The 23,003-nt window shown below is 41.2% G+C and overlaps 1 protein-coding gene across 8 annotated transcripts in view; it reads left to right on the plus strand.

Annotated features, from left to right (window-relative positions):
- Positions 1 to 23,003, plus strand: part of gpr155b (G protein-coupled receptor 155b) — a 60,475-nt gene that overhangs the window by 9,398 nt on the left and 28,074 nt on the right. For 6 of the 8 annotated variants that reach the window (XM_043693587.2, XM_043693586.2, XM_043693590.2 and 3 more), the window contains 4 exons: positions 1,790 to 2,295; positions 16,420 to 16,819; positions 22,060 to 22,225; positions 22,756 to 22,911. In XM_043693587.2, coding sequence (XP_043549522.2) covers positions 1,893 to 2,295; positions 16,420 to 16,819; positions 22,060 to 22,225; positions 22,756 to 22,911 — 1,125 coding nt within the window. In that variant the 5' untranslated portion in view covers positions 1,790 to 1,892. The remainder of the gene's footprint in view (positions 1 to 1,789; positions 2,296 to 16,419; positions 16,820 to 22,059; positions 22,226 to 22,755; positions 22,912 to 23,003) is intronic. The other 2 variants (XM_043693593.2, XM_087989004.1) reach the window with 1 other exon arrangement.

Genomic DNA, 23,003 nt, shown 5'->3' on the forward strand with positions numbered 1-23,003 from the left:
AATACAGTTCAAAGTTCACTTAAGGTAGAAAAACATTTAGTCTTAACACAAATACTTTTATGTTTTTGGGAAAACTCCGAGATTGGCACTGAATTAAACATCCCTACATAGTGTCGGTTGCCTACTAGGTTTGGTGAAGGAGGCAAGTTTTCTGTCTTGTGTGAAATTATTGAACTCTACACCAAAGAAAAATTCAGCATATTATGTCAGTGCTTGTTATCAAAAATACTATGCTATTGCATTGATAGTTTATTAATTTAATGGTTCTTGTACAACTTTTAGCAAAGAGATTTCAATCATTACTTACCTTTATTAATTAGTGGAATTACAATAACTGAGTAAGTATGGCTATGTAGGGGAGAAACTAGATCCACAACATTGAAATGAAATCAGAAAATGTTAAAAATAGAAAACAGGCCTAGCAATATCTGCAAAGAGAAAATATTTCAGATAGAAAACCCTTCATTTAAACAATGATGGTAGGTCATGAGTTGCAGAAAGCCACAGATCATCGGTTATTCAATTGTTAAACAACTTTATATCTATGTTTTCTTTTGGAGCCAAGTAAATTTATAACACAAAAGAAGGATTGAAACATCTTGTGAAATTTAAGTGTAGGAAATGACAGCTGAATCTCCAGGTGTAAAGATAAGGCTCATCTTAGCCAAAATACTTGGACTGTACCCTTTGCATTAATGCCTGTGGATTATGGAAAGTAAAGAATGAGCATGGCTGCTGTCCCTGTGGTATTTAGTGGCCCATACTGTAACTGGTTATGTTGATGTGTTAAGTGAGATTTAAATCGGGCTTGACCACAAAACATTTGTGCCACCAATAGAATAAGAGACACTAGGTCTTGAATGAGGAACCAGAAGCCATTGAATAGTGTGTCAGCAATGAACTAATGACCCAGATCTTCTAATTGGGAGATGGTCGTTGTAGCAGCATAATCAGACACACACACACACACACACACAGCCACACGCCTGACTTGACCTCCGATACAACCCTGGAATTGGTGCCCCCAACTCTCTCAGACACTCTATCCCCCAATCAAGTTGGCTGACCTGATCATATCCATCACCTCTCTACTCCCCGCCCCTGACCAGGCCCACTGTGAAATCTTCTGACCAGAACCGACTCCTCTGAACCCTCATCCTCTGTTTGCCACCTCACCTCACTTACCTGTCACCTTACAACCCTGCCAGCCTTCTCACCTGCCCACCTCCTTACCCACTTTCTTCTTTCCTCAGCCCTTTACTTAAAGCACTCACCTATATTCATTTTCTGGAAATTATTTAATGACACTGTGTGTTAAAATAAATCAGAAATACTAATTACACTTAGAAGTATTAAATATTTTAAAAGAAATTTTAAAATCATTACATTTGATATCAATCAATAAATATTGCATAAATGTTGAAGTGAAAGATAAGAAAAATAAAAAATCACAATACGTTCAGAAATTTCATTACATTTACTTTTGAGTTAATCTCTATGGGTTAGCTGCTGCTCTTGAGGGACAATCGAGATCCTCTGGCTGTGTGTGTGTGTGTGTGTGCGTGCGTGCGTGCGTGCGTGTGTGGTGAGTGGCCAGACTCTGAAGCGTAGCTGCAAAACACATGGTGCAACAAGTGGGCATTTCTTTGATATGATTACAATCAGACAGTTCTGTTCTGGATCATTGCCATCAGAGAGGGAGGAGATTGTAAAAGATAATTGCTATTTGTTTCTTAATGCTATGAGTAAAAACATGATCAAATTGTTGTTGTTTTTCTTTCTCTTTCAGGACCCAATAAGCACCTTTTATTTGATATAACAACAATATCATCATTGACTCGCTTCATAAATTACAATTTGCCTGTAATACAAACAGCCTTGAAGTTAACAGAATGGCAGTTTTGGAGATTGGCACAAATTCCTCTGTGAGCTTTGTTCCTTCAATGTCTATTGATAGACTTTTCCCAGCTCTTCTAGAGTGTTTTGGCATTATTCTTTGTGGATATGTTGCTGGACGAGTGAACATCATTACTTCTACACAAGCCAAAGGTTTAGGAAGCTTTGTTTCGAAGTTTGCACTGCCTGGCCTCCTTTTTAAGAACATGGTGGTTTTAAACTTCGTTCACGTAAACTGGAATTTTCTTTGGAGTGTTCTTGTGGCTAAGGTTACAGTTTTCATAATAGTTTGCACGCTGACTCTCCTGATAGCAAGTCCTGAAAACCGATTTGGTAAAGCTGGACTCTTCCCAATTTTTGCTACACAGAGTAATGATTTTGCTTTGGGATATCCTATAGGTAAGTCTGTTTTAAGCAACTTCATTTAACTTAACTTTTGTAGTATTCAAGTTTAGTACAGCATTTGTTCCAAGTTTAAACTACAGCTCCCTTTCCTATTTAGCTTGAGGAGAAGTAATTAAAGCTATGAGGAGGGAGTATAGATGATCAAATATCCAGATCTTTTTGCTAACTCCTCTCCCTTTTTTTGTTATAAATGTTAATAATTTCAGGAAAATAACTATTTACTATAAATCCTTTAATTCTAATGATAAATAATGTCTGTTAGTGGTTAGTGTTATGGCAAATAACTGTTTCTACTGTGGCAAATTTAGTTTAGAAAATATCCTTTGTTTGTTTAAACAAAATATTTTGCTCAATAAACCATCTCTGGTAAGAAAATGCTGTGTACTTTAAATGAGGATTTAAAGTTGCAGTATATGTATAATGGTACATATGTTTGAAGTGGAATCTTCCGAGAGAGGAACAGGTTTCAGATACGAGCTAATGTTAATAAATGGATAAGTCAGATCCTAGAGAGCAATCTGGCTTAATAAATCATAAATTCAATTTTTGCAGTTAGTTACAATGGTGATTAGTCACTGGTAGAAAGTGAGGACTGCAAATGCTGGAGATCAGAGCTGAAAAATGTGTTGCTGCAAAAGCGCAGCAGGTCAGGCAGCATCCAAGGAGCAGGAGAATTGATGTTTCGGGCATAAGCCCTTCTTCAGGAATGAGGAAGGTGTGCCAAGCAGGCTAAGATAAAAGGTAGGGAGGAGGGACTTTGGGGGAGGGGCGTTGGGAATGCGATAGGTGGAAGGAGGTTAAGGTGAGGGTGATAGGCCGGAGAGGGGGAGGGGGCGGAGAGGTCGGGAAGAAGATTGCAGGACAAGAAGGTGGTGCTGAGTCTGAGGGTTGGGACTGAGATAAGGGGGGGAGGGGAAATTAGGAAGCTGGAGAAATCTACATTCACCCCTTGTGGTTGGAGGGTTCCTAGGTGGAAGATGAAGCGCTCTTCTTCCAGGTGTCGTGTTGCCATGGTCTGGTGATGGAGGAGGCCAAGGACCTGCATGTCCTTGGCGGAGTGGGAGGGGGAGTTAAAGTGTTCAGCCACAGGGCGGTTTGGTTGGTTGGTTGGTGCGGGTGTCCCAGAGGTGTTCTCTGAAACGTTCCGCAAGTAGGCAGCCTGTCTCCCCAATGTAGAGGAGGCCTCGTCGGGTGCAGCGGATGCAGTAAATGATGTGTGTGGAGGTGCAGGTGGATTTGTGATGGATATGGAAGGATCCCTTGGGGCCTTGGAGGGAAGTGAGGGGGGAGGTGTGGGCGCAAGTTTCGCATTTCTTGCGGTTGCAGGGGAAGGTGCCGGGAGTGGAGGTTGGGTTGGTGGGGGGTGTGGACCTGACGAGGGAGTCGCGGAGGGAGTGGTCTTTCCGGAACGCTGATAGGGGAAGGGAGGGAAATATATCCTTGCTGGTGGGGTCTGTTTGGAGGTGGCGGAAATGACGAAGGATGATACGATGTATCTGGAGGTTGGTGGGGTGGTAGGTGAGGACTGATTAGTCGCTGCACATATTCATAAAAGGGTGCAAGTGTTCTTTAACAGAAGAATATAAGTTTATTACACAAAAGGAAAAACCAAACCTATATACATGACAGTTTAGAAAGATTGTAACAGAAATAGATAAACAATTTTTTTTTCTTGTTTCCTAGCAACAGATCTCAACCCAGAGAAACTTAACTGACTTTTCCAGTTCTCCTTCTTGGGCTGCTGAGACGGTTTACATCTTCCTGATTTTTTTTTGTTGGCTTGTTCCTTCTTTCACTGCTAATGGCCTAAACCTGTCTTCAGGGCTGATACCTTTGAAAGCTTCTCTACAACTTCTAACAGATTGGAGACTCTTCAAGCTAACCTCTTCTGCTGTTCTCCTGAACCAAAACCTTGATCCATTTGCTAGAAGAAAACTGTTCTTCTGAAGTGAATTCCTGATTCTTCTGGGCTCATGTCAAAACTAAATTCGTGGCCTCTAGTCTATTTTCTCTGTCTGTTGTAAACTCAGCAGTATGAATATTCCATTAATTAACACTTGATTTGCCCTGATGGACATTTAATTGAATTAGAGGCATTTGGATGGGTATATGAATAGGAAGGATTTGGAGGGATATGGGCCGGGTGCTGGCAGGTGGAACTAGATTGGTTTGGGATATCTGGTCGGTGTGGACAGGTTGGACCGAAGGGTCTGTTTCCATGCTGTACATCTCTATGACTCTACATGTTTGCTTGGAAATTATGCAGTTGGGTTACTGCTCCATGTGGCAGCCTGACCTTTTCTTAAAAGAGACTATCTTCACGGAACTGAATCCAAATTGATCTGACTCCATTTTAGAAATCTAAACTGTCAAATACTGCTAGTGTATACAATCTCCACATTTATCACCATAGACAGTCTTGTGAATTTAGGAAGTGGAAGAACAGGCAGATTAAATTAATTAATACTAACATTTCTGAAGAATCATATTTGACTTGAAACGTAGGGTGATATTTTCCTTTTTTTGCCAAATGTTTTTAAGTGAGATTCATGGTATCTGGTCCATTATGTTGACATTTCTCTTGCAACCTTCTGCTCTTCACCTCATTAATTATGCAATTAGCCTCATCTGTTTTTGTGGAATCTTGCAACTGGAATGATGGAAATGCTTATTGCTTATGGAATTTAGTGACATTCATGCCACCAGCACTGTATTTAACCTCTAGCTGCAAACCACTTCATATGGTGTAAACCAGGAACTGCCCTTCACATTGTGTTGGTCCATTGTTATTACTGAAGTCACGACCCAGAAAGGCAATCTGGCATCTCGCTTCCCAGCTGGAGAAGAGGACCATTCTTTTTCCTGGCCTCCAACCAAAGAGGACATGCCACCAGATTCACCCAGCTTGGACCAAGGTAGAGACCAGGGTCAGGGCAGTGTGCAGGAGAAATGCAACACACCACAGTGTAGGGAGAAGGTTATTGATCTTGTATGCTCCACAAGAGTAAATACTCTCATATACTCTCTCAAGCCACCATTCACTCTAGCTCTGTCAATGCAAAGTAGTCTCACTAAATTTCATGGACTATAACTCTCACTATTGCATACATCATGGCCACTGAACGACTCTAATGCACTTCATTTTCCCAAACTACAAATCACTTCTGCCCTCTGCGCTTCCTATCATACACTCAGGGCACCTTAACACTCTGTTCATGCATCACTATTAATTGCATCCCATCCACTGTCATCATGCTTAGTCCCTCCTTTCCCTCGGTGCAAGAAAGCCATAGACCAATCCCAGCATTGCTTCACCTAACCTGCAGAACTGACAGTGGCCTACTCCCAGCACTTAAATCAGAATTCCCCTTGATTAACTGGCAATATCCCCTGACTGACTCGGGTCCCCCTTGATCCCGCCAGAGATTGGTCTCCTTCAACTTTCAGTCAAGGCCATTTGGTTGAAGTGTGTTGCTGCCTAAGCTGCTGGCACATGTAGCAGTGACACTGATGTAGCACAGTGCCATACAGCTTCATGTTCTCCCTCTATTGTTCAGTTTTCCAAGCTGTAACAATCTGCTACCTCTCCCTGTGCACTATACAAGCTACAGTCACTGGTGCTGCAAGAGAGCAGTGTACCCACTGAGCTATTGTGCCTCCCTTAGGCAGATTAGGCCCTCACAACATTTGCTGTTCTAAGGACAACAATGCCAGCTTCGCAAATCTCTGTACAGTACATGACTGAAGTTCCTCATCCCTGACATAACCCTGGTAAGATCTTCTCAGTACTTTTTTTTTTAAAAAGCTCTCATATTCCACCTAAGTATAGTGCTCAGAATTATATACAACATTCAAACTGAGGATTCTTATAATATTTTATAGTCATGTATTGTATAGAGAATTGCAAAACTGGCATTGTTGTCCTTAGAACAGCAAGTGTTGTGAGGGCCTAATCTGCCTAAGGGAGGCACAGTGGGTAGCACTGCTCTCTTGCAGTACCAGAGACTCCGGTTCGATTAAACCCTTGGGTAACTATCTGAGTGAAGTTTGCACATTCTCCCTGTGTCTGTATGGATTTCCTCCCACAGTCCAAAGATGTGCAGGTTAGGTGGATTGGCCATCTAAATTGCCCATAAGGTCCAAAGATGTGCTTGCTAGGTAGATTAGCCATGGTAAATGCAAGGTTACAGGGATAGGGTAGGGGGATGGATGTGAGTGAGATGCTCTTCAGAAAGTCCATGTGGATTGGATGAATCAAATGGCCTGCTTCTACTCTGTAGAGATTCTATGATAATAGAGATATTCAAATTTGAGGGGTTTTGATGGAAGAAGTATGGAGAATTTGCTATTCTTCCAGACATGGAACCTAAATCAATGAATCTCTCCACTTCACAGAAACTGAAGTATGGTGGTAGCACAGGTATTTGCTCTGGTACATGTTAACTAGAGTTTATAGGTTTAAAATGATTAACGGCAAACATAGAGGAAAAGTGTTTCTCCTGTTTAAATTTCTTCCTAAATTAATTAACTTGTACTACACCAATATTAAATATCATTCAATCAGCTTTCAATCTCTGGGTAGCTAAAGTGATCATTTCTTATGAAATGTACCAAGTTTATAGGACTCTGATACAATATCTTAGTATAATAATATGCCACTTTGCCTCACCTTGAGTTTCATTTTTGATGTAGATAGAAAGGGATGATTTCACTCGATGCAATAAGCCTAATTTGTTACATGTAACATATCATTTGACATAATATTTAGCTGTAAGCATGATGGAACTAAATTGTTAATGGTACAAACCAAAGAACTGCAGGTGCTGGAAATCTGAAACGAAAGCAGAAATTGCTGGAGAAACTCAGCCGATCAGCAGCATCTGTGGAGAAAGCGCAAGGTTAATGTTTAGAGCCTAGTGACCCATCTTCAGAAGTGGATTTGGAACATTAACCCTGCTTTCTTTCCATGGATGTTACCAGACCTGCTGAGTTTCTCCAGAAATTTTGGATTTTCTTTTAAACCGTTACTGGCTCTGTCTGTCACATTTTAACCTCTTAAGGTAGAGATGGCAAATGTGAACGGTTCCCATTCATTTTTAAAAAAATAATCAAAACTCGATAGAAACTGGCTTATCTGGTCCTTGTGCTGATCTTACAAGGGAGGACCTTAATAAAACATGTTTATCTGTATTTCTGCAGTGTTCAACAATTATGATAATTGCTGTGGTTCTGTTTGCCGAGCTGGAAGTTTTTGTTGCAAACGTTTCGTCCCCTGTCTAGGTGACATCCTCAGTGCTTGGGAGCCTCCTGTGAAGCCCTTCTGTGGTGTTTCCTCCGGCAATTATAGTGGCCTGTCCATGCCGCTTCCGGTTGTCAGTTTCAGCTGTCCGCTGCAGTGGCCGGTATATTGGGTCCAGGTCTATGTGTTTGTTGATGGAGTTTGTGGATGAGTGCCAGGGAATTCCTAGAAGCTTGGCACTCATCCACAAACTCCATCAACAAACACATAGACCTGGACCCAATATACCGGCCACTGCAGCGGACAGCTGAAACTGACAACCGGAAGCGGCAGTGTCAGGCCACTATAAATGCCGGAGGAAACACCACAGAAGCGCTTCACAGGAGGCTCCCAAGCACTGAGGATATCACCTAGACAGGGGACGAAACGTTTGCAACAAAAACTTCCAGCTCGGCGAACAGAACCACTGCAACGAGCACCCGAGCTACAAATCTTCTCACAAACTTTGAATTATGATAATTGGTTGTCAAGGAGTGCCTTATTGAATGCAATGTTCCTCAGGGCAATTCCTTTTTATTTGAACTTGGGTGAGTTTATTGTTTGTGTATTTTGAATATTAAAAGCAAAGTAAAATAATTCCAATTCAGATTCTGAAATTATTAATATTGGATTGGTTGCTAAATGCCAAAGGTTCCTAAAAATTTAAATATACACTTCTCAGGGAGCAACTAGATTAAATTTGTCTTGTTAAACACATCAACCTCGAATGTCAAAGCAATGAAAACATGATAAACCATGAATATTTATTTAAAATGTGTTTGGTTTGGTTCTGCCACATTCTACTAACCTACTGGTCATTGAGACAGACCCCAGAAGTATACTTGAAATGTAAAGAAATGCATCCAATTTGCTAAACTTCCAGATATTGAAAATAAGTCACGGAATTTCATTGAAATTTAAGAACAATAATGAGACCGGCAGGTGGCAAGCTGTTTAATATGCAAATTTTTCTCAATACCAGGAGGTTGAGCAATTCATCAACTTCACCAACACATTCCACCCTGACCTCAAATTTACCTGGACCATCTCTGACACCTCCCTCCCCTTCCTGGACCTCTCCTTCTCCATTAATGGCGACCAACTTGATACCGACATTTTTTACAAACCCACCGACTCCCACAGCTACCTGGATTACACCTCTTCCCACCCTACCTCCTGCGAAAATGCCATCCCGTATTCCCAATTCCTCCGCCTCCACTGTATTTGCTCCCAGGAGGACCAGTTCCACCAAAGAACACACCAGATGGCCTCCTTCTTTAGAGACCGCAATTTCCCTTCCCATGTGATTAAAGATGCCCTCCAACGCATCTCGTCCACGTCCCGCACCTCCGCCCTCAGACCCCACCCCTCCAACCGTAACAAGGACAGAACACCCCTGGTGCTCACCTTTCACCCTACCAACCTTCGCATAAACCAAATCATCCGCCGACATTTCCGCCACCTCCAAACAGACCCCACCACCAGGGATATATTTCCCTCCCCATCCCTTTCCGCCTTCCGCAAAGACCGATCCCTCTGTGACTACCTGGTCAGGTCCTCGCCCCCCAACAACCCACCCTCCCATCCTGGCACCTTCCCCTGCCACCGCAGGAATTGCAAAACCTGCACCCACACCTCCTCCCTCACTGGGGAGACTGGACCCCTCCTAGCAGAGCACTTTAGGGAATATCTCCGGGACACCTGCACCAATCAACCACACTGCCCTGTGGCCCAACATTTCAACTCCCCCTCCCACTCTGCCGAGGACATGGAGGTCCTGGGCCTCCTTCACTGCCGCTCCCTCACCACCAGATGCCTGGAGGAAGAATGCCTCATCTTCTGCCTCAGAACACTTCAACCCCAGGGCATCAATGTGGACTTCAACAGTTTCCTCATTTCCCCTTCCCCCCCACTTCACCCTGGTTCCAAACTTCCAGCCTAGCACTGCCCTCATGATTTGTCCTACCTGCCTATCATCTTTTCCACCCATCCACTCCACCCTCCCCACACCCCCGACCTGTCACCTTCATCCCCTCCCCCACTCACCTATTGTACTCTATGCTACTTTCTCCCCACCCCACCCTCCTCTCACTTATCTCTCCACCCTTCAGGCTCTCTGCCTGTATTCCTGATGAAGGGCTTTTGCCCGAAACATCGATTTTACTGCTCCTCGGATGCTGCCTGAACTGCTGTGCTCTTCCAGCACCACTAATCCAGAATCTGGTTTCCAGCATCTGCAGTCATTGTTTTTACCTACAAATACAGATAAGGCAATCATGATTCATGGGTATTGTATCAATGGTATTGTAGTAAACAGGTTAAAGTCCTTCAGTTGCCAATCTACATATTTCATCATCCTTTGCACAACAGTTAAATCACCGCCTGCTAAATCTGGCTGTACATAGAATGATTCTGATCATTGTTCTGCTTTATTCCTGGAATCTAAGTTTTTTTTTGGTCCAACGCTAATGAAATATGAGATGTTATTGTGCATCATGGAAGATTTAAGGATCCAGTGGCTTTTTTTTTAAATGCTCTGCTTGGTATCATCCAAATTGCCTTCTTTTTTTCTGTATTGGGAAGGAAAGCAGAAAAGCCACACACTCTGATGGTGAATCTTGGATGGGCAAGTTTCATTTTGTCTTGCTCTCCATGCTACCATCAATGAAGTGACTAAAATATGTGTGTTTTTTCAGTTGTGCTACCTACTATTAGCATTTATGTCAGAAATTGCCATTCATCAATCCTGGGTGCAATAGCTTCACAAATACATGCTTAAGTTTATTGGTATTTTCCATCTCCTTTCATTTACCAGAGCATGTGAAAATTCCTTTTTAGAAATTGTCAGTTATGTATAAAATGAAAGGTGATGAGTTCATCCTGAATTATTTCTCTCTTGAAGAATCTTAAGCACAAGTATAAATAGCGTGAAATAAAACCCTGGAGTGAGGTACCTGTTAATATTCTTTAAGTTGCATGTTGAAAACCCTTGAGAAGAATATTGTCAGATTACTCCAGTGGAATCCATGGCTACTTTGCTCGTGTTTTGCGGATATAGCACTCTAAGCACGTAATGTACATTGAGTGAAAGGAAATACCCGTAAACTAAAACAACTGTCAAACACGTCGGTAGAAATCTTTATCTTCTGCACAACAGGTCTGTGCAGGTTTTCACTCAAATGGTGTAGCTGAGTCCCAACAAATGTACAAACCGATGGAGATCTATGTGCCTGATATACATATGCTCATGTGATTTTTAGTAGGGGAATGAAAGTGAAATTATAAAGAATACTCAAAGCTGAAATGTGAAGAATTTTGTGAGATCTGTGCAGAACGAATGTGAGTTTGCAGAGCTCAGTTCCTGCAGTCAGAAAGTTTTGACATTTGTCACAACTGCCAATGCAATGGATGAAGGTGAAGGAAGACCCAACAACGTAGCAGTAGACAGTTCAGGTGGACCAGTGCTGTTCGTTTGGTAAAAGGAAGTTCACATGGAGGACACTAAATATGCTGAAGCTTGCAGTGCATCTGACAAAGCAGTATAGAGAAACCAAAATGCTGCTGATGCTGGAAATCTGAAATAAAACCAATAAGTGCTGGAAATACTCAGCAGGTCTGACGGCACAGAGAGAGTGAGTTAATGTTTCCACTCTATAATCTTTCATCAGAAACAATTGATCACGATACATGGCACAATTCATAGAATAGAATACAATCCCTACAATGTGGAAGCAGGCTATTTGGCCCATCGGGTCATGCTTGACTGCATCAAATGTGCAAATGGAGTTCGTTCAAGGATTGATTGAATTACTATAATGGTGACTGGAGTTGACATCTCAATTATTTGAAGGTTGCCAAACCACAGTTTATGCAGGGCAAGGAAGCAGGCCTCAAATCCATTTCTGCCACAACAGGGATTAAATCCTTCTATTTGGTGCTATCTGAATTCCATGCTAGCTGTCTAGCCAACTGAGCAAACCCAACTCTGAAGGCTGGAATAAGTGCAGTGAATCCCAATAACACAGATGAATACTGTGGTCACAGGATTCTGTATGAGTAATGCAATGTAATGCTTGTTGATCAGAATCACTAAAGCACGGTAAATAAACTATCGATCATTGAAGTACAAATGCTGATGACAATCACTGGAATCAGTAACATTAATGCCATGTAAGCATGTATCTTAATTAAGCTCAGTGACTCAATAGGCTCAAAGACTTTGGTCTGTTTCCTTTAGTGTAATGTGGATTTAGAGATTTGTAAAATAATCCCTTTTGATAGTCTATTCCAGTTTAACAGATTAGAGAGGACCAGGGGTCACCAGTCAGTCTCCCTTCCCAGAGTTATGAGCTTCTGGAGTATATTTGGTGTGCTGGGTGCTGACTGTCTCTAAGAGGAAGCTGTTTTATTTCTTAACTGGGGCAAAAATTCTGTTATAGAGAAGATATCTTTATTGACCTTATTGAAATAGAAATATTTTGATAGATAATGTGTAATTTCTGTGATCTCCTGGTCTAGTTTAGATCACCTGCAAGGAGGAGTTGCAGTTTTTGAGAATGTTGTTTTCCTTCACAGGCCTTGTCTTTTTTTTCTCTACTTTAGCCTCTCCCATATTACATATCTGCAGAGGAGGGTGGGATCTACAGGGAGGAGGAAAGGAGTGTTCAGTCATGATTATCTGGATATCCAGAAGTGGGGCACGTTTGATGGACCAGCTTGTCTTTCTTTGACTTTCAATTTTGTATGTTTATATTGAATTTATAAATAAACTACAGGCACGTGAAGCTGCTTGAATGTTAGTAAAGGTTATCAGATACTTGCTTCAAGCAGTACAAATTCTCCTGGTAGAAACTGGGCAGAAGTTTCAGAAAATAGTAAAATACTCGTATGAGTTAGCAGATCTTGGCAGCAGAAAAGCACAAATCTTGATCAGCCAGGACAAACAGTTCACTGCTGCTGATCTTTGCAGAAGCAACCCACACGTTTTTATTTCATGCAGCACTGAAGCACAAGCAGTAAACCAGGAAAAACAAATGTGTGAAGTGCATAATGAACTTTGAGGTTTGAACTTTGTGAGAAGTAAATCAAAGTGCTATCATTGAGATTCTTAACTTTTATAGACTCAAGTGTCATTGGGTGGGATTGCATATGTATCCAGTGTGGAATCATCCCACGCTTCATCTATTTTTTTAAAGTGCAGTACCATCATGAATGCATTCTTTGCTTCTGGGAAACTGACATTGAAACGCAGAAAAGTGTATGAACAGAGATTGCCAAAATCTACGTGGAACCCTATACTTAAAGAGAATGTAGCACCAGGTCCAATAATTAAGACAATGCCATTGACGTACAAACTGCTTATAAGATTTGGTGAATAATCTAAATGGGATCATGCTGCCCTTTGAGAATAAGTATCATCCAGAGTTCAGTAAAACAAATCACAAGCCCTAATACTGGAGTGGAGAGGCAGTTTAAACAGTGGGCCAGTTTAGTTGTCATACAGGATTCTACTAGTTTCAGTCTATCATCCATTTGAGCTTGTTCAATCTGCTACCTTCCTTTTATGTGCCATACTCCTCCCAAGGCTGCTACTTATGCTATTCTACAACCTTTTAGCATTTTTTTTGTAAGCAGATTAAGTTGCTTCAAAAAAACACACACTAGTCTGAAGCTAGCTCAGTTGTCTCTAGCAGCTTACACAACTCAGGCTAACTACGAGGGGCTATGATTCTTTCTGTTCAGATGACTATTTTAACAGGTCAAACTGAACGTTGCACTTGTGAATCCCTTAAACTTGTCTAAATTACTTGTTTGTTTCAATGATAAGATCTTGTTTTCTTTACTTATTTTTTTGTTATGGATTTATACAGTTTCTGAATGTTATGATCATTAGGTATAAATAGAAGTACTGTTGCCTAGGTTATAAGGAGGATTATTGTGAGAAGTGATTTAAGGGAATATCAATAAGCCTTCAAAGCCAAGAAACCTCTTTTAATGGATTTATGCAAAAGGAATAAATATCAAATATTTCTCCTTTGCGGGGTTCTCAAATCCAAATGTTCATCACTTTGAGAAGGATGAAAACACCACTGTTCATTCAACAACACCGTGCATTTATAAAGCACCTTTAAATTAGGGAAATATCCCAAATTATTTCATAATAACATATTCAAAAATTGACATTGAACTAAATAAGGAAATATGAGGTAATAAAGTATGTTTGCTATGCAGTAATGTTATGATAAATACAAGCAGAACTGCAGGCAATTTTCCAAAACAGTATGATAATATTATTCTTTTTCAGAGATGTTGGTTGAGTAATCAACATCGGCCATAATATCAAGACAATAGTTTAAATGTTCTTTGTGAAAGTTGCTTTTTGACCCCGAGTGTAGAAGTTGGGTACAGAAAGCCCAAGTATTATCAAGTTCCATGAATTTATACAGAGAATGGTACACCTTTAGTTTGACATTACCCATTTAGCAATGTAAAATAACTACAAGGTACCAAAAATTTACTTTGGAAAGTGCAGTATGAGAATTTGTGTTGTTTGCTTGCATTAAATAGCAACAGAGAAAATCCTAAGGTGGTTCAAGATGTATAATTGGAAGAAAGTGTAGATAGTAAGAAGGGTAACCATAAACTTGGTGTTGAGAATATCAAAGAAGAGAAGGTTGAGAGGTATGGGGAGCGAGTCTGATGCAATTTGAGAATGTGATGGATGAAACACAAGACACTTTTTTGCTAATGGGATGAAGGGCAGGGAAAGATGCACAAGAGACCATAGTCAGAGAAATGGAGACTTCTTGGAGGGTAGAGGGCTGGAGGAGATTTTCTGTAAAAGGTGAGTAAGCTGAATGGATAGTTTCAATCTTGCCAGTTGGAGGTGTGTGGAGGGGGCACAACATAGAACATAGAAAAATACAGCACAGTACAGGCCCTTTGGCCCTCGATGTTGCGCCGATCCAAGCCCACCTAACCTACACTAGCCCACTATCCTCCATATGCCTATCCAATGCCCGTTTAAATGCCCATAAAGAGGGAGAGTCCACCACTGCTACTGGCAGGGCATTCCATGAACTCACGACTCGCTGAGTAAAGAATCTGCCCCTAACACCTGTCCTATACCTACCACCCCTTAATTTAAAGCTATGCCCCCTTGTAATAGCTGACTCCATACGTGGAAAAAGGTTCTCATGGTCAACCCTATCTAAACCCCTAATCATCTTGTACACCTCTATCAAGTCACCCGTAAACCTTCTTTTCTCCAATGAAAACAGCCCCAAGTGCCTCAGCCTTTCCTCATACGATCTTCCTACCATACCAGGCAACATCCTGGTAAACCTCCTCTGCACCCGTTCCAGTGCCTCCACATCCTTCCTATAGTATGGCGACCAAAACTGCACACAATACTCCAGATGCGGCCGCACCAGAGTCTTATACAACTGCAACATGACCTCAGGACTCCGGAACTCAATTCCTCTACCACTAAAAGCCAGTACGCCATATGCCTTCTTCACCGTACTATTTACCTGGGTGGCAACTTTCAGAGATCTGTGTACATGGACACCAAGATCCCGCTGTTCATCCACACCACCAAGTATCCGACCATTAGCCCAGTACCCCATCTTTTTGTTACTCTTATCAAAGTGAATCACCTCACACTTACCTACATTGAACTCCATTTGCCACCTTTCTGCCCAAATCTGCAGCTTATCTGTATCCCGCTGTAACCTGACACATCCTTCCTCACTGTCAACAACTCCACCGACTTTCATATCATCCGCAAACTTGCTCACCCAACCTTATAGCCCCTCCAGGTCATTTATAAAAATGACAAACAGCAATGGTCCCAAAACAGATTCTTGCGGAACACCGCTAGTAACTGCACTCCAAGATGAACCTTTACCATCAACTACTACCCTCTGTCTTCTTCCAGCCAGCCAATTCCTAGTCCAAACCTCCAACTCACCCTCAATGCCATACCTCCGAGAATGGTTTAATGAGACAGCTGATTATTTCTGAAAACAATCCCCAGCGATTGTATTTATTTATCCTGCAGCAGTGGGCATTTTTAACAGAGAAAGTTGAGGCTGAGTAATGCTAGATTAACCCTACTTTTCCTGATTGCTTCATTTGCCACCAACTACCGAGACTCCAGGTTTCAAGTCCCCCTCCTGAAAATGCTCCCTCTTCCCGCCTCACTCTCCTCCCTTTAAGATATTTGTTAAAATCAACCAAGCTTTTGGTCACCTGTCTCTATTTCTCTGACTATGGTCTCTTGTGCATCATTCCCAGCCCTTCACCCCTTTAGCAAATGTGGTCCATCCGTCACATTCTCAAATTTCTTAGTGTCACATTTGATTTGATAGCGTTCCTGGAAACCATGTCGGAATAGATAACAGAATACATCAAAGAATACAATATAAATGAAAGATTTTGATGTAATTCAGAAGATTTGATGGAAGGTTAAACCAGTTATGTGCCATTTTCCAACTAGTCTTTGTCTCTTAGAGTCATAGTGAAAACACGGGGCCATACCAAAAAGATATTAGTCAGGTTGGAGGAAAATACTTTTTTTGGGGGGGAGAAGGGTGTTAAAAGTGATTGGATAGCAAGTAGTTAAGCAGATTAGTGACTGTAAAGATAGGATGGCAAAACAGCAAATTAACAGCAGAGGCAATTGAGATTTACACTTAGCATAGTTTGTCACAAACCTATTCACGCTATTATGTATTAAATAATTCACTTTACAATGCAAGATAAATCAGATAAATCTTGAAATACCAGGGAATTAACATTTCTGTTGTGGTAACCTAATGGTTTTATGTGTGTTTCAGTTGAAGCTCTATACAGAGATACATATCCGGAATACCTTCAGTACATTTACTTGGTGGCACCCATCTCACTGATGTTATTAAATCCAATTGGTTTCATCTTCTGTGAAATACAAAAATGGAGGGAAAATATGAACACTGAACAAAGCAAACTGAAGACTGTTGCACTGGTATTGTTACAGGTTTTTAAAAACCCAATTGTTTTTATGGTCATTGTTGGAATTTGTGGGAATTTTATCTTTGAACGAAAGATTCCGGTGATTATTGGAGAATTTCTGGATGGTCTGGCAAGCTCTTTCAGTGGTTCAGCTCTCTTTTATCTTGGACTTACAATGGTGGGACAAATCAAGAAACTGAAAAAAAATTCATTTGTTGCAATTATTCTGCTGATCACAGCCAAACTGTAAGTAGAAAAATCTTGCTGTCTGATGTGTTATAAGTGCAACTCGTGGCTGATTCTTACAATTTAAATTTTCTACTCTGTCTATTTTATATGGGAGTTAAGTTCTTTTCTTTTAAATATTGGGATTCCTCTTGCAAAATCAGAAAATTTTCACAACTTACATTTTATTACTGGAAAAAGGATCAGTGACTGAGTGAACTAGAGACATAATGGAGAAAAAATATACTTTGTTCAAAGTAGGAAATGATCACCTACAGGATTAGAAGAGGGAGGAGAAATAGAGAAGCAACACAGGATAATTCCAAACTGGCATAATTTTCCTATCGGTGAACAGCTCTTGGTGCATATCGAGAAGAACATGGGCAGAGGCACAGGGAGGGTATTCAGAATCAACAGCATGGTATTTTCATACATGAGGCAGAATCTAGTTCCCTCCTTTCTGGTGATTTTGGGGTTTAATCAGCTAGCAGGATGATGGGTAGAGACCCTATCGCCATCCTGCCTCCACCCTCATTAGGTTCATGATGAGAGGGCGCCGGTAAATTTTCCCATCCTGCCACAAAACGAGACCTCGAGGAGAAATTAAAGCCCATCTCATTGTTGCTGATGTCTTTGGAGTGGCAGGTTTGAAGATTTATCATGTGGGGAGCACAGCTGAAAACTCAAATCTGCTTATGGACTGCCTGCTGCGATCCTGCATTCAAAGGCACCTTGCTGGGCTACTCATTCAGGCATCATCACAAAGGGGAGTTCTGCCCTTGCTGCCAACCCTCCCTCGCCTACAACCCCCTTTCCACCATGCTTCAACCCTGCTGGGATTCCTCCCCAATCTGAAATCTTGGTTGGGTGTAGTACCAGTACTAGCAACAGCCACTGACTGTTGGGGCTGCTGAGTACAGAAGAGCTGGCTACCAATCGGCCCTTGATCTGGGGAAAGACTTGCTGCCTGTCTGTCAAGTACCTGAGTGTCACAAGATATGGCATGGCCTCCTGAAAAGAAGTGGTATGGCAGGGGTTCAAAGGCAACAAGTATGAGCCTCAAGGACCGATTAATTTATTCTTGTAAGTTGCATAATTATGGAGACAAACATTTTTACCGGGCAAGGTGAGGCAGGATTGCGGGGAATAAAATATCGTGAAAATAAAGTCACTTTTGGATCCCTGCATCATCATCACCCTCTTCTAGGTTTCAACCTGGCATGGGTTTGAAGGCTCAGTGTGAGGCAAATTCACAAATGGAAATTTTCATTGTTATGGAAGAGCTGTGAAGGCTTTGATAAGTGACCATCTGCAGCCTTCTGGAATAAGATTTCCTTCCCAGTGGACAGCCAGCCCTGCATTCCCAGTAGAGATGCACAGCACATCGACAGACCCTTCGGTCCAACACGCCCATGCCGACCAGATATCTCAACCCAATCTAGACCCACCTGGCCCATATCCCTCCAAACCCTTCCTATTTATATGCCCATCCAAATGCCTCTTAAATGTTGCAATTGTACCAGCCTCCACCACTTCCTCTGGCAGCACATTCCATACATGTATCACCCTCTGCATGAAAAAGTTGCCCCTTGGGTACTTTTATATTTTTCCCCTCTCACCCTAAACCTATGCCCTCTAGTTCTGGACTCCCTCACCCAGGGAAGAGACTTTGTCTATTTACCCTATCCGTGACCCTCATGATTTTATAAAATGTCAGCCTCCGACATTCCAGGGAAAACAGCCCCAGCCTATTCAATCTCTCCCTATAGCTCAAATCCTCTAACCCTGGCAACATCCTTGTAAATGTTTTCTGAATCCTTTCAAGTTTCTCAACATCCTTCTGATAGGAAGGAGACCAGAATTTCACGCAGTATTCCAAAAGTGGCCTAACCAACGATCTGTACAGCTGCAACATGACCTCCCAACTCCTGTACTCAGTACTCTGACCAATAAAGGAAAGCATACCAAACACATTTTTCACTATCCTATCTACCTGCGACTCCACTTTCAAGGAGCTATGAACCTGCACTCCAAGGTGTCTTTGTTCAGCAACACTCCCTATGACCTTACCATTAAGTGTATAAGTCCTGCGAAGATTTGCTTTCCCAAAATGCAGCACCTCTCATTTATCTACATTAAACTCCATCTGCCATTTCTCAGCCCATTGGCCCATCTGATCAAGATCCCATTGTAATCTGAGGTAACCTTCTTAGCTGTCCACAACACCTCCAATTTTGGTGTCATCCGCAAACTTACTAACTATACCTCTTATGCTCACATCCAAATCATTTATGTAAATGATGAAACGTAGTGGACCCAGCACTTGTGGCATTCCACTGGTCACAGGCCTCCAGTCTGAAAAACAATCCTCCATCACCATCCTCTGTCTTCTACCTTTGAGCCAATTCTGTATCCAAATGGCTAGTTTTCTCTGTATTCCATGAGATCTAACCTTGCTAACCAGTCTCCCATGAGGAACTTTGTCGAACGCCTTTACTGTTGTCCACACATGCAGACAACAAGCAACATGAATTCGACTGGGACAACACTACTATCATAGGGCAAGCCAGACAGAGAACAGCCAGGGATTTCCTAGAGGCATGGCATTCATCCACAAACTCCATCAACAAACACATCGACCTGGACCCAATATACCAACCACTACAGCGGACAGCTGAAACTGACAACGGAAGCGGCAGGGACAGACCACTATAAACACCGGAGGAAACATCAAAGAAGCGCTTCGCAGGAGGCTCCCAAGCACTGATGATGTCGCCTAGCCAGGGGACGAAACGTTTGCAACAAAAACTTCCAGCTCGGCGAACAGAACCACAACAACGAGCACCCGAGCTACAAATCTTCGCACAAACTCTACTGCTCTGCCCTCATCAATCCTCTTTGAGTTTTTTGAAGAAGTAACAATCAAGTTTGTGAGACACGGTTTCCCACACACACAGCTGTGTTAACTATCCCTAATCAGTCCTTGCCTTTCCAAATACATGTGCATCTTGTCCCTCAGGATGCCCTCCAACAACTTGCCCACCACTGACATCAGGCTCACTGGTCTATAGTTCCATCGCTTGTACTTGCCACTCTTCTTGAGCAGTGGCACCACATTAATTAATGAGGTGTCCATCACTGGAGGGTCATTACTTAATTCTTGACAGTGTTATATCACTCACCTCAGGAGAGGTGATAGTCAAATGTTATTGTCTCTAATAATCCAGAAACCCAAGTAATGTTCTCAAATTGGTAGATGCTGGAATTTGAGTTCAATAATCCCAGTATTCCCTTAACGGTAGATGCAATTAACCTCCATCCAGCAGTCCCCATGTGCAGTTCAAGAATTTGAAAAATGCTCCTGTCCAGTCACATGTGTTCTCACTCTCACGCTATATACTTTCACATCTGTACTTGTTCACTGTCCTTTTTGCTCTTTTCCACTATCTTGCATTCATGTGCTGGTCTGTCTCACATATATTTTCTTTCTTTCTCCTACCTATACTTGCTTATGTGTGGTCTTCTGTGTACACATTATTTCTTTTCAGTTGTGCACACCCATCCTGAATCATGTTTGTTCCTATGTGATGCATTCTTATTCATGCATTTTGGTTTTCTCTTCCTCGCTGATTTAGTCATGTTGCTTTGCTTGTTCTGCTCTTCCTTTTCATTCATTTGCACTTTCTCATTGCTCACTATGGTATTCTTGTTCTTGTTCTTCTACCACCTTTCCATTTTGTCATCTTCTTTTTCCCTTGTTCCCTTATCCCTTTCTTAAGCCCTAGGCTGATCTTGCACTTAATTTTGATATATTTCCTCCATTCCCCATCATCTCTCAGTTCCTATCGAGAACTATACTTGTCTCGAACATTTTGTTTTTCTGTGAACATCATGATTTTTCTCTCATCCTGTCACTCACTCTCACTTTCCTGAGAAGATGCACTCTAGTGCTTTCTGTATTATACAATCACTCCATAGAGCATTGAGGCAGATCCAGACCCCTAACGCCCCACCCCACCCTATCTCTATAACCCTGCACATCCTAACATGCACATCCCTGGACATTATGGGCAATGTAGCATGGCCAGTCCACCTAAACTGCACTTCTTTGGACTCTGAGAGGACACCACAGGAGGTCCTTAGCGCTGTGAGGTAGCAGTGCTAACCACTAAGCCACCATGCGGCCCGGTAAATTCTCTCATGCATTTTACACTCCCTATTGCAGGTTCACTCTTGCTTCTGTTGTTCTTCTCTCTTGCTTGTTCACACAGGAGAATGTTAGAGAGATTTTGAAAAAAACATTTAGGAAGCTCAGAAGTTTTAAGGTGTTGAAGTTCTAAAGAAAGTGAATCACAAGATAAGATGTCATCTAATAAATCTTGATTGCAGCATAAGTTTCTGTCTTAAAGTCTCCTTGCCTTGAGCAGAAATGCGCTCTGTTTTGTCTTCTCACTAATTCTATCTTGCATGTTTTCTTTCTCTTTACCATTCACTCTTTTGATTATAACAATAACACATTATGAAGTATTCATCGAATTCTCTTATGTCTACTCTGCTTTTGTGCCCATTCATTTTTCTACACTTTCTTTTAGTTTAGTGCTTGCTTTTACTTGTCTGCCTTTGAATTCATGTGCTCTGGCTGGAATATTCTCTTTCTCTTTCTTGCTCACTTTCAGTTTTGCATAAGAGAAATCTTGCATAAACATAGTGAAAAACTAAATTTAGATGTGATAACCAACACAGCAGTGTTCCAACACTTTTCCCATATATGAGGAACACTTGCCATCTCCCTCCGACTTGAAAGAAAAACATTTATTGTCTGATACATGATGATGTGCTTTTCACAGTAGCTTTTAAATTCATTCTACATTGCAAACTTTAGTCTCTATTTTCTTATGTGGATTTCTAAACTAATCTCTCACCTGTTTCTTCTATACTTCAAATATATAACACAGCACAGACTTTGTTCTCCAATAATATTCATGTGGCAGTTCATTACATAATGCCTTGACTTATACTTAATTTTTCTTACCCTTCTGTCTGTTGGGAACCAAGGCTGTCAACCTTGTGACAAGGTTGTGGTTACTTTCATAGCAAAAAGTTGGGTGATTAATTGAGTAGTTTGGATTTAGCAATCCTTAGAAATTTAAGTCAATAATTTCATGTGATAAATTTGAATTTTTTTTCAATTTTCTGAACAGACTAATATGATTTACTGTTTCATTTAATTTGTAATAAAATATTTGTTTTAAAATTCATAGGTTGGTACTTCCCCTCATCAGCCGTGAAATGGTGGAATTACTAGACAATGGTAATACTGCAGCTAACTACACCAGCCTCTCAAACTATGCATTTTTCTATGGCATTTTTCCAACAGCACCAAGTGTAGCTATATATGCAAGTCAATACAATATGGAAATTGAAATTGTAAGTACATCAAGAATTAGTCTCCCATTCTAAATTTCAAATAGGAAGAGTTTTTTTTTACAAGACAGGGATTTATTAAGAGGGTATTTATAAGTTGAAACTCTTTTAAATTATGTATTCAGCTTTTTTATGATACTTGCAAATAATTTCAAGCCTCAGTAAATTTAGTATGAACACTGTTGAATAACTCGTTAACGTTTTCCATGCAGAACCATATTTCTTTTCAGTGGAAGTTGATACAGTAGCAATATTTGAAAAGCGGGTTAGACAAATACATGAACAAGCAGGGAATACAGCGATATGGACCATGTCCAGGCAGATGGGATTAGTTTAGAATGGCACCATGGTCGGCACAGACATGTGGGCTGAAGGGCCTGTTACTGTCCTGTTCTGTTCTAAGTACAGATTATGAGACCATAAGTCTTAGAAAGCTTAGAGGAAGCACTCATTTAGATAATCACAACTTGTTCATTTTTTTCTGTGTCGACATCACTATTTGTCAATAACTTTTATATAAAATTATTTTATAGGTGACTCCTGGGATGGTGATAAATACATTTGTATCTGCTCCCATTATGTATGTGTCTGCTTGGCTTTTGACAATTCCATCTATGCACACACAGGTGTTACAATCTGCCATTCAGAGCATCAGCTTTGACATAAGCATAGTCACCCTCGTTTTTCTGGTTAGTATACGGTTTCTGTAAAAACATTCATTTCTAATGTTAAATATTTGATTTAGCATGCAGTTTTCTCACTACTGTTGAAAAAAGTTGAG

Source organism: Chiloscyllium plagiosum, unplaced genomic scaffold (assembly GCF_037043375.1).
Source record: "Chiloscyllium plagiosum isolate Xiang-an unplaced genomic scaffold, Cpla_swu_hap1 HiC_scaffold_7, whole genome shotgun sequence".
NCBI classification, from domain to species: Eukaryota; Metazoa; Chordata; class Chondrichthyes; order Orectolobiformes; family Hemiscylliidae; genus Chiloscyllium; species Chiloscyllium plagiosum.